Raw genomic sequence first — 12066 nt, 5'->3', positions numbered from 1 at the left:
GGCTGTTTTCTCTCAGAGAGCAGGAGGGGGTTAGCTGGCAAGGAAACGTAGGAAAAAAATGAATTGTGCCATAAAACCAATCTCTCCTAAAAAATAAGATTTTTGGTATCCAGTAGAACTGTGAATTTTCATTTCTAAGCTTCTTCTCTGAAGGTCTTTATTTTGAGGATCAGGCTTGAGACATCAGAGGTGGAATGACTCCCATACAGAATTATCCCACTGGGAGCCAGTTGTGTGTCCCATATTGCTCATGGGTTTCTCTTCTGCTGGGTGTTGTGCTTCTTGGGACCTACCTGTGCAGTTGGCCTGAAAGCACGTGATGATTGCAGGAAATCTGTTACTTTCTGGGTCACTTTTATTGGTTCCTAGGAGCTTGGTGGTTCTTCGCTATCGAGGGTGGGTGGTATTGGGGGTGGGTGACGTGCTGGCAGGTGTTGCGGTTGGTGCTCCGCAGTGACTGGGGCTTGTTTGGGATGTGCCGGTCTGTGTAAGTCTTGCTTCCGAGGATGAATGTGAGGAAACACAGGAAGTAGTTTTGGAGGTTGGCAGAGATAAAAGTTTCTGCAAAAATGTATTGTGATATTGTGCAGATTATAGTAGCTAAATACTTTCTAATATGCATTCTGAAATAGGATGGTGTGTGGCAGCAAGGGGCCTCTACTTGCTTGAGTGGGGTTTTTTAGACTAGTGTAACTTTGTGTGTGCCACTCAGGTTTCTCCTGAAGAGATACCACCCAACACGTCCTTGAAGTGTGTCTTCACTCAGTGAAGATTGGTTTTGTGTTGGTGGAGTGGTTGCCTTGAGTGCTGCTTCTGGAACAGATGAGGCAGCACCCAAGGGCCCTTTGAGCATCCTTTAGGCAGGTGGTTGTTATGATAGGGGATGTAGACGTGTTGGTCTGTGGATTTTCCCAAATATAGTAATCTGTAGGTTGTTTGATATTTGTCATTATACTTCAGAAGCTGATATCAACAGAAGTGGAGTGAAAATATCTTCTCAGTTTGGAATCCTGTACTAAAGTTAATTCTCTCTCCATGTTTGGGCACATCATGAAGTCTCTGTTTCTGGGGTTTTTTACTGGATAAAGTAGAGATATATATCTGAAAAGCTTATTGTGCTGAGGACAAAATGCTTAGTTTATGTTCATAAAAGAACATTTGAGTGCTCAAAAGAAAAATTTCCAGATGAAAAGAACTGAGTCATTGAACAGTGTTTTATTAAATACAAGAGGTTTTTTTATGTCTTAATGTTCAGCACTGAGAATTATACAGCATTACAGATGAATGTCTTTAAAATGTGTTTTGTATCTGATAGATTGAATATGAGAAGAAGAAGAAAGAAGATGGAAAACGGGCTCGAGCTGATAAACAACAAGTGTTGGACATGCTTTTTTCAGCCTTTGAGAAACATCAGTATTACAACATTAAAGACCTGGTGGACATAACAAAACAGCCGGTGGTACGTACTAGTAGTCTTGCAATATAACCACGTTCAGTAGTTACTATTGTGTATGTTTTCCATAACCAGAAAACAGTTTAATATATACCATATACCTTTGAAAGAGCTCTCTAAATGTCTTTTACAACAAACGGAAATCATCAAGTTTTAAACTTGCTATCATAGCACTGTGTAGGATACTAAGCATTGCAGAGCGTATGCTTTCTCTTGACAGAGGTGGTTTAAGTAACCTAAACAGTCTCTTTCTTATTTAGGTTCTCTTTAATACTAGAAACCAAGTTCTATAATGCTCTGGTGTCTCTCGTGTTACACTCCTGTCCTCACTGAAGCGATGGCCTAGTTCTGTTGTTGTTGGCATTATAGAGCTGGTGTGAGTGGTCAGCCCTTCCTTCAGCTTCTGAACTTTATCTTGGAACAGCAGTGAGGGTTACTCTTTTTCCGTGGGTCTAGAAAATTGCGTTTCATTATATTAGTATTAAATGTATGCATTATCCATGTTAGGAGCTCAGGCATCATGTCAACACCCCTAAAATCACTTAATTTCCTTTACAATTATAATAATTTTTAGACTATAGTTTATGGGTTTGATATGTGGTTTGTTGTTTTTATTTTTTAAACACTGTTTTGATATACAAGCAAGAAAAACATGAAGATGTGTGCTCAAATGATGATCGTGTTATCCTGCAGTGTCTGCCAAGCCCCTTCATCTATGAACCCGAACTTTCCAGTTCTTTCCCTTCTTCCCTTGTTCAAGCTTTCCTTGAGCAGACCAGGCAGGGGCAGGCGAAGACAATGATACATTAAGTATCTTTGATGATTTGATGCTTGTCACTGCTGACTTTGATATATATCCTCAACCTAGCTGCAGTTTTCAGAAGACTTAAAAGGGACTTAATTATGTTTGAATCTAAACGTAACAACGATTTCAAAAGTTGTTTGAGCTGAGACAGAAGAAGGAATAGTGACATCTGGATTAAAAAAATTGAAAAATTAAACTATTATTCCTCTGTAAAAGAGAGGGAAAAATGGAGATGCTTACTAGTTTTACTCACTTTGTATGTTTAGAATTAAGTGGATCTGTATCAGAATTTGTATAAATGAGGTGCACAATCTGTTCGGTTAAGAAGCTGCACAAAGGTACTACTCAATTCAAATACATGTAGGTTCACGGTATTCTAGTACCTCAGAAGAAACCAGTTGGATAATGTATTCATGTCTTCTATTCCATTCATTTATGTAATGAGTCAACTCCTTATCTGTGTGGCAGAGATGTGTGGATCGTGAGAGCTAAGGAGGAAGGAATAGGAGGAAGATATGGAGGGACCGGCAAGAAAATCTGAAGGATTTTTTTCATTTTTGTAAGAGATAGGTGTGACAGCCACTATCTTGATCACTTTGAATGTAAGTAGATGCAGATTTAGCCCATCTAACACGACTTCAGCTAGAAATAGTCACCCGCAACTCCCACTTAAGCCATGGGAGAACAAAAGTGTTCTTCCTTCTCTGATGTGATTTGCCTCTTGAATGTACCGGCTTCTCTGCGTCAGCTCAAAGGAGCCTGGAAAACTGCGCTTCTGACATGAATTTCTTCATTGAGCACCAAAAGCTGTGCGAGGTTACTCCAGTTTTTGTCTTTGGATTGGATTTCGTAGCCCATCGCTGTACTCCCTCCAGTAATTCCTTGTCCTTCTTAAACTATGCTCCTGAATATATTCTGCTCATGGCACAGTGGATCTGTGCTGTGTACTTTCATCTCAGCAAATCTAGCCCTTTTGTTTAACTACTGTAGTAATGCAGATACATTAAAAGGAAGTTGTAAATTAATTTTACCCAACATCATCTGTTATTTGGGCTGTATCATTGCACCTGTGTTTCTTATTTGAGTCTTTATTGACAGTTAAAAGTCCCACAGGGCTCCTGAGATCAGTCAAACTGTTAAACCCTCTTCTCTCGAGTGGGCTGTTTGGTCTCAGTTCTGAGCTGCGTGCGAAAGCGAGAGGTTTCGTGTTCATTCCCACCTGGGGTTTTGCCATCAGTGTCAGTTCCCATTCAGCTTCCTTGCACCCAAATATCCTGAGAAAATAACTGACCAAAATCCTCTGCCTGCCTTTGTTCACCGGGTAGCCAGTATGGTGATAAATTCAAAACTATTTTTCAGTACGTCATCTACCCGTCATCCAAAGCTATCGTCATTTCCCATCTGGGTTCCTGTCGAAAACTTCTGTAGGGAGTTGCTAACAGCATCCATTGCCATTTTAAAATACCATCTCTTGGTTCCTTCCTGCGCAAGCATCCCTGTTGCTGTGGACTTCAACCTCTGGTATGCAACTTAGGGTTTTTTTCCTGCAAATAAAGTATCTATTCCTAATGCCCACTGTGACTTTATTGTTCACAGAGCAGCTATACCTGACAAAAAAATGTAAAATGCCAACAGGTGAATAGGCCTGCTTTCCCTGTGCTGTACAGTGGTTGGCTGCTAATTAATCTCTGCTGAGTGTTCTACTGCTTTATTTTCTGTCATAGTGTCTAAGATTGTCTGGGTATGTAATTTCTCCTCTGAGTTTCTAAATGTTGAGGTTATTTTCAGTCATGAGGGAAAAAATGCTGCTGCTGTCTCCTCAGCTTCTGTTAAAATGAAGTTCTACGTGCTTACATCACTGGCTGATAATATTTAAAATACATTTGTCTAAGGGAATCACCATCTTTGGTAGTGAAGCAACAAATAAATTAGGGCATTTTTCTTACACAGTGTTAAATGTAAATAGTAAATTAAATCCTTGTAGCAGAATATGTTGCATGTTACACAAGAGGTTGCTGCCATCTTTATTTTGCAGTCATGAAATCACAAAGCAAGTCTTTTCTGAATGCAAAATACCGTTGTATTAGGGAAACTTTGTTTTATTTGTTTTCCTTTTTAATGAAAAATAACAATTTGCCATAGTAGGCAGACCTGCTACCACCTACCCAAGTATAAATACCAAGTGCTCCCTGGAAATATTGCAGTAATTCTAGATTTGGACTTAATGGCTGAGAATATAATATGCTTTCTATGTGAGTGACCAATGAAGAATGGAGCCAGTATGGAACCAGTGGTCTGATATGAACTGTATTTTTTTCAAATTAAAGTAGATTATTTGCAGTTTATTCTTTTATTTCAGCTTTAAGTAATGGTGATCCTAAATATGGTGGGGTTTTTTCCCCTCAAAGTTTCAGAAGGGTTGTCAGAGCTTGGAAGTTAAGTTTTTAATCCTGTAATTCTATAATAACATATCACTTTTTATGCAAAAAAAACCATGAGGGAAGGTGTAACAGAGCAGAGATTGCCATAAATGAACAGAATCACAGAATGTCAGGGATTGGAAGGGACCTCAAAAGATCATCTAGTTCAATCCCCCTGCCGGAGCAGGAACAATGCACAGATTACTTACAGATGAGCTTCTGTGTTAGAATTACATGTATCTAAAGGTATTCAATCCCTTTCTGAGAAGAAATTGTGGGCTCCTGATGAGCACTCACCAGGCTCTAAAATTCAGTATTTGGCATCACTGGAGAGAAATGGTGTGAGAGTTTTCTTTTGATGACAAGGGAAGAAATTGTGGGCTCCTGATTAGCACTCACCAGGCTCTAAAATTCAGTATTTGGCATCACTGGAGAGAAATGGTGTGAGAGTTTTCTTTTGATGACTCAGGTGGAGGGTCCTGTTTTCTGGAAGGAAAAGCCATCCTGCAGGAAAATTCGTAACATCCCCTGCACTCATCAAGGCACTTGTTCTCAAGTATGGTACAGTACAGCAGGATTATCCCTGATCTGTAATTATCTAAAAGCCCCTATATTTCAGCGTTATCTGTCCATGCAGAGTGATTTTTTGGGTTGATGCTCTCAGCTACCCTCCCCAAAACCACTTGCGTCTCCACAGTGGAGATGGCACATGGGATATGTTGGAAGTCCTCACTTGCTGCAGTTCACGGTCCCAGCTTGAAGTGCCCATACTTGTGGCAGAGACGTTAAGTCACTGTTCAGTATGGGTTGGTTTTGTTCAATTTTGTTATGCTGTTGTATCAAAACTCATGGAAGTTTTGCCCAGAGAAAAGCAGAACAGCCTGGGGAACCGGGCCTGAAAATGAGTTGAAATTAAAAGTAGCCTTCATTTAACTGGGTGGGTGGTTTGGAGGCGTAAGCATGTATTGAGAGATGAGAATTGCATCATGCAAAATGTCACCCAAAGACGCTGCCACCAAACCACAGCGAGCTGCTGGGAGCCACGGACCACACGGCCATAGCGGTTTCGTTCTGCCTGAGCCCTTGGGCATCGTCACCCTCGTGACCCGGCTTCCCAGGTGCAGACTTGGTCTCTCAGCCCAGGAGCTGCATATAGATGCGCTTCACAGGACGAGGTGCAATTATGATTTTTCTTCGAGTTTTCATTAATCTGTCTGTGTGGTCTAGAGTGGAATTTAACCTTGACTGAGTGTGTTTCTTCCACCCACTTTGCCACCTTTTGAAGTGCCTCTTAGTGACGCTCCTGAAAGCTGCTTTGTGTGCGTGCACAGGGACTGCAGACAAAGCAGTGGATACGCAGGTGTACACATCCATACATACTCATATAGAAACCGCTTTTACACCTGCTTTCATCAGCTTTTAAAAAATGCATTGTGCAACAACAGCGTCACCGTCCAAACCGTTTGCGCACTAATTGCTGTAGTAGCAAGTGCCTTTTCTCTTGGACGCCTGACTCTCAAATAATGACAGCATTCCTGCAATAGAGATGTGGAAAGGTGTGTTAGGAGATGTGTATTGATCTCCTGCTGCCACCTGCTGGGGTTTGTGCTGGGAACCTGGGACACAGGAGCCGTCCCCACAGTGCAGAATGAACCCCTTGTGCCCCGCGCGCGGCTCCTGCTCAAAGGCAAGACCCTAAGAAACTGGCTTGTATACACAGTCTGTGTACTTGTTGCACACAGTCATCTTTTAAATACCCCTTGTTGCTTCGAGATAGGTTTTTAAGAATTACTTTGCTACAATAGTCCAAACAAAGTATCGTTGTTAGTGTAGGATCTGAATTTTTTTTGCTTTGTACGTTTTTGAGGTGTACCTGGAGAGAAACCATCCGTTTCTCTGAAAGAGACTTCATTTACTGACTTGAGAACGTACTTTTTACTTATTTCCTGACTTCTGGCAAAAATGGGAAGAGACCAGGCAATTGGCTTTTCTTTTTTCCTATGTCATCAACAAATATTTGCTTTTTTTAATGATTTGGATTATATTGATATTTTCACTTAGTGGTACCGTAGATACAGAAAATACAAGGGTTCCAGTAACTCCAGTTCAATATACACACTCAAAGAGGATTAAATTGCTCAAACTAAAGCCATTATGAATTTAATGTGGGGATTCTTAAGCTGTGGTCTGTGGTTGCCATGGCAATCTATTCGAGTCAGTCCCGATTAATATTTAAACAAACAAGCAGGGAAACGGCTCTTTAAAAAATGAAACAAATTACTGGTGTTTATTATAAAGAGTAAAGGAGGATGGTATTAGTGAGCTATCTTGTGTCAAAGGTTATACTACTGATTATCATAACTTGACTTGTTGTTTTTTAAAATTTATCTTCCTAGCCTTAATATTGCAATATATTAGAAAATTCTCTGGCACCTACTCAGCTCTCCTCTAAAAACGAGGCCATAATAAAATGCTTAAAGCTCTGTGGAACAGCATGAAAACCAAAAGCTTGGGGCTTCGGTGCACTCTGAATAGGGCAGAGAGTTTTGAAATAATCCCAGCCCAAGGAAGCTGAAAAGCCAAGAGCTTTTAGCTCAGGCAGAGAAAGTCCAGCAGGACGAAGATGTTTGAGATGGCAACAATGTCCAGACCTGCAGAGCAGCTGTGTCCTACCACCCTGGGGAACTGCCAGGGCAGAAAGAAATGTGCAAGCAATGAGGAACACAAGGAAGAAATTTTTTACACTCAGGGTGGTGAAACGCTGGCCCAGGTTGCCCAGAGAGGTGTAGATGGCCCATCCCTGGAGACATCCCAGGCCAGGCTGGACGGGGCTCTGAGCAACATGATCTAGTTGAAGATGTCCCTGCTCATTGCGGGGGGGTTGGACTAGATGACCTTTGAAGGTCCCTTCCAACCCAAACTATTCTATGGTAAGCCTGCCTTGTACCCCCACGCCTCCACGGTTGTGTGAGAAATGTAGGAATGTACCAACTTTCAGACCAGCTGCATGTCTGACACTTGAAGTACCTCAGCCATGTCTCTGCCTTTGGATTTTGCAAGCACCTCCTCTTGAAACCGAAGCTGGGGAGCATCTCTGTGAGCTCATGTGTTTGTGGGTGCTGCTGCTGCAGGTCTGCTGTAACCTCAGCATCTCTTCTCGGAGGCATTGGGAGCTTCATTTCAGTATGGAGCACCCATCTAGCTGGAACCTGCCTCTCTGCACCCCAGCAGGGCTGCACAGGGACTGCCCAGGAGGGAATGGCAGGAAGATGTGCCAGGGGAGGTTCAGGTTGGACATGAGGAAAAGGTTCTTCCCCCAGAGGGTGGTGGAGGCTCCCCAGGGAGGTGTCACAGCCCCAAGCCTGACAATGTTCAAGAAGAGACTGGACAACACCCTCAGACACATGGTGTGAACTGTGGGGTTGTCCTGTGCAGGGACAGGAGTTGGACTCGATGATCCTTGTGGGTCCCTTCCAACTCAGGACATTCTATGGTTCTGTAATCCCTGGGGCTTGCACTGGGCATCATACCCAGGCTGCTCTAATCCCTCTTGGTGCCTGGGGTGGGAGTCTGTCAGAGAGTTGTTATCACACAAATGAGTGCCGATCAGCCAACGCTGCTGTCCAGAGAGTTGTTTTTATGAACCAAGTGGATGTGATTGAGCAGATCGTGTGACATTGTGTGGAAATCACCTGCCTATATAATTTTAATTTTTATTTCCTTTCAGATATACTTGAAAGAAATTTTAAGAGAAATAGGCATCTACAACGTGAAGGGGACTCACAAAAACACATGGGAGCTGAAGCCAGAATACAGACACTACCAAGGAGAAGAAAAGAGTGATTAACAAAAGTCTTTACGACGAGCGAATTAGTGACTGCACTGAGGGGACCGTGGTGGGTTTACAGACAGGACCGAGCGTAGCGCAAATTAAAGGAGTTGATACTTCGTAACTTTCTGTGGCTTCATTTTTTTTTCCAATTAATATTTCTTGTACATTTCTGTAAGTGTTTTGTCTTTTGACAGGAAAAATATTTATAGAATAAACTTTTATTAGATTTATCTTTATTAGAATTCTGTTGAGTTCTGATCTTGCTTTTTCTCGATGACTTTGAAGGAAAACTTGTCCTAGAGAAACCCGTAACTTTGTGGTTTCACATTCCAGTAGAACCGGGTCAATTCCCCAACTCCTGCTGGGATCTGCCAGGGCTTCACCTGGAGGGCTGAAAAGATGCACAACCCTTTGTACAGCGGTTGGGTGGAACAGACATGATGCTCCCTTTAGGATCAGGTTTTAGGAGAAGCAGCCACAACCGCGCTGCTCATCACAGTCCTTAGGCTCCATGGGAACAAATCATCACAGTTAAAAAGCCCTAAATCGAAGGCAGTTTGATACACAGGTCAGTGGAAAGATGACAATCCCCTCCAGGTGGTTACTGAGAAAAAAAAATGAAATGTCTGTCTATTAGGTACATCAAGGAATAGATTTATCTTTTGCTTGTTCTGTTTTGGGGTTTTTTAAAATGATGTTACCTATGTTTTCTGTTTAAGCGTACCAATAAAAACATTATTTTAATTTTTACCATGCAACATTATACATTATTGACTGAACACGTGTTGTCATTAAGATAGCATAGGTATCGAGGTTTTTTTCAAACTGTGTTTTTATTGCCGTCTTTGCTTTGTGTTTGGAGATGATTGCTTAATATATCTGTGTCTCTGTTCCCCTGTTTTTTAAATGCATATTGCAATGGTCGTCTATTCAGCATCCTTTTTGTGGGGAGCATGAAGGGAGATGGAACAGGACTATTTAAATATATTCTCAAAGTTTTTATGTTAAAAAACAGCAAAGAAAACAGAGTGGGAAAAAAATCATTATACCTGTAAATGAGCCAGAAGGTGAGATTTTATAGCACAACTTTCACATTCCCTCAGGCCATTCAGATGTGTGCATCACTTTTCCACATAGTAATAAAATAATGGATCTGTGTGAAAAGCAAACATTCCATTATTGGTCCATTTGGAAGCAATGAAAGGTTCGGATGGGGGTCAGATGCCTTCGGAAGTTTGTAAAACAACTCTGACCCCCTGTGTGTAAGTCACACATTTAAATTTTGCTCAATTAATTTTTTTCTGTAATTGTTTGTGAAAGTATCTCTCTACAGATGCGCCTCCTGCTGGTGCTCAGCTTTCCGTGGCATAAAGCATCCAGTTCCTAGATGGACTGCTGAGACGTTTTTAAAAACAGATCACATTCCAGGGATGTGTGTGTGTGCTTTCATAAATATCGCCATTTACTCCCGTTTTCTCAGGCTCTGCGAGCAACACGCAGCTTGCTGATGGCCACCGGAGATATCTGAGGATGCTGAGAGGAACCCAGGATGTCAGCCTTCGTGTTTTGCCATGGAACATGATGTGCTCCCCAGCAATAGCCAGAGCCTGCACACCCTGTCGTCCTCTTCCTGTATGAGTCCTCCAGAGACTTCCATTTGCAAGCGTGTAGGACGAGAACTCCAGTTTTTGCATGAGCTGGGCTCCTTTTCTACATTCGCATCCTGTTTGAGCAGCTAAGGCACCTGGACAGTCTGGGTCAGCTTCTCCCTTGTGTTGCACCTCACGTGGTCGTCTAAAACCATGCAGGAGAATGCCGTGCATTTAGGAGTGTTGTATTCAGTGTCACGAGTTAAAATGACTGTGCCATTTCAGAGGGGTAATGTTACCTTCAGTGGGAGCCCCAGCAGGATTAGCTTGGCAGGAAGGTATTTTGGATCTGCCTGTATTTTCGGTTTTGTGTCAGTATACTGCTTCACAATTTGTCTTCAGTTGAGAGGGACCTAATCAACCAGCATGAATGCCAGAAGATCTAAATAAAGTGGGTATTTTATTGATCTGCAGAGTGTCTTTGGACAGGGTAAATAGGTTCTACTTAGGAGTGAAGGAAAGCATACCAAGCACACCATTTTTTAATGGGTTTTGTTTCTTACAAAAAAACTGATCTTTATGGGGATCATTAAAAACATGGAGAATGCCATAAATAAACAAGCAGTGGAGTTTTCAATCAACAAGCAACAAAAAGGTTGAGGAAAGCCAAGGTGCCCTGGTTCACTTGCAGCCTTTGAAGCAGCGCCAGTTTTCAAGGTACAACAGGGAACGGGACAGTGAGGAAACTCCATTTCAAAAAAAGAACTAGGAAACATTACACCAGGATCAAATAAGAAAATATACCCAGTGGACAGTCCAGAACCCAGGCAGCTTGTTAATCATTTTACCTGCTTCCTGCATGATTTCGAAGGCTTTCTGGCTTGTTAGGGTGCAACTCAAATTTTAACCCCAAGATCGGCCACAAAATGCATGCAGCCTGAGAGACAAAAACAATGAGCCCACAGAGGTGATGACCAAGAGGATGAGAGATGCTCACCTGTGCCAGCACCAGGACCTGTGCTGGGTATTCAGGGGCTCTGCTGGCTCCTGCCTGCTGGCAGCAAATGGGAAAGATGAAGGTGGAGTTGTTAGGTGCCGCTGGCAGGTCATCATCCAGCCTGCAGCCAAGCCACGGGGTCATGCAGCACACCCCACCCCAGAGGCAGAAACATCTGGGGTAGACATGCTGCTACAGGCCCCACGTTCTCCCTTCTGCAGTAGCTCAAGGTACCGTGGGACCAGTCTAACTTCATGTGAGGCTGTGATAATGATTCAGTATTTGAGGCGTTGTCATTTGGACCCAGCACATAACGACCAGCAAAAAATCTCCAGCTCTGCTTCACTTGTTCATAGAACATAGAGTGTCCCAAGTTGGAAGGGACCCACAAGGATCATCGAGTCCAACCCCTGTCCCTGCACAGGACAACCCCACAGTTCACACCATGTGTCTGAGGGTGTTGTCCAGTCTCTTCTTGAACACTGTCAGACTTGGGGCTGTGACACCTCCCTGGGGAGCCTGTTCCAGTGTCCACCACCCTCTGGGGGAAGAACCTTTTCCTCATGTCCAACCTGAACATCCCCTGGCACAACTTCCTGCCATTCCCTCAGCATATGCTGTAGAGGGACCTTACAGAAGTGCTGTTAGCAGGATTGCCATCTGTCGAAGGAGAGGAGGAGGCTTGTAGGTGTTCAAGTCTGATTCCCCAGCTCCCACATTTGGATTAATTTAAACTCTGAACTCACAGCAGCGCTGAACACCAACTCCCTGCTGGTCTTCCCATGTGCTGCTGCCTCTGCTCACTGCGGAACTCTGCTCATGCAGATGCTTTTGCATATTAGTGGCTGAAACATTGGTCCACGAGCGGGTCTCACAGGCACAAGCAGAAATATCAATGTGCTAAATGCCATTAAATGAGATTAAAAGCCTGTCTAGCATTACTCCTTCTGAATGACCAGCTGAGACATGA

General features: G+C 42.9%; 1 protein-coding gene across 2 annotated transcripts in view; it reads left to right on the top strand.

Moving 5' to 3' along the window:
* Positions 1–9260, top strand: part of GTF2F2 (general transcription factor IIF subunit 2) — a 96168-nt gene extending 86908 nt beyond the window's left edge. For both annotated transcript variants that reach the window (XM_005501806.3, XM_005501807.4), the window contains 2 exons: positions 1316–1459; positions 8406–9260. In XM_005501806.3, coding sequence (XP_005501863.1) covers positions 1316–1459; positions 8406–8525 — 264 coding nt within the window. In that variant the 3' untranslated portion in view covers positions 8526–9260. The remainder of the gene's footprint in view (positions 1–1315; positions 1460–8405) is intronic.
* The last annotated feature ends 2806 nt before the right edge of the window (positions 9261–12066 follow it).

This window comes from Columba livia, chromosome 1 (genome assembly GCF_036013475.1).
Source record: "Columba livia isolate bColLiv1 breed racing homer chromosome 1, bColLiv1.pat.W.v2, whole genome shotgun sequence".
In the NCBI taxonomy this organism is placed as follows: Eukaryota; Metazoa; Chordata; class Aves; order Columbiformes; family Columbidae; genus Columba; species Columba livia.
This window is presented reverse-complemented; position numbering and strand designations above follow the sequence as displayed.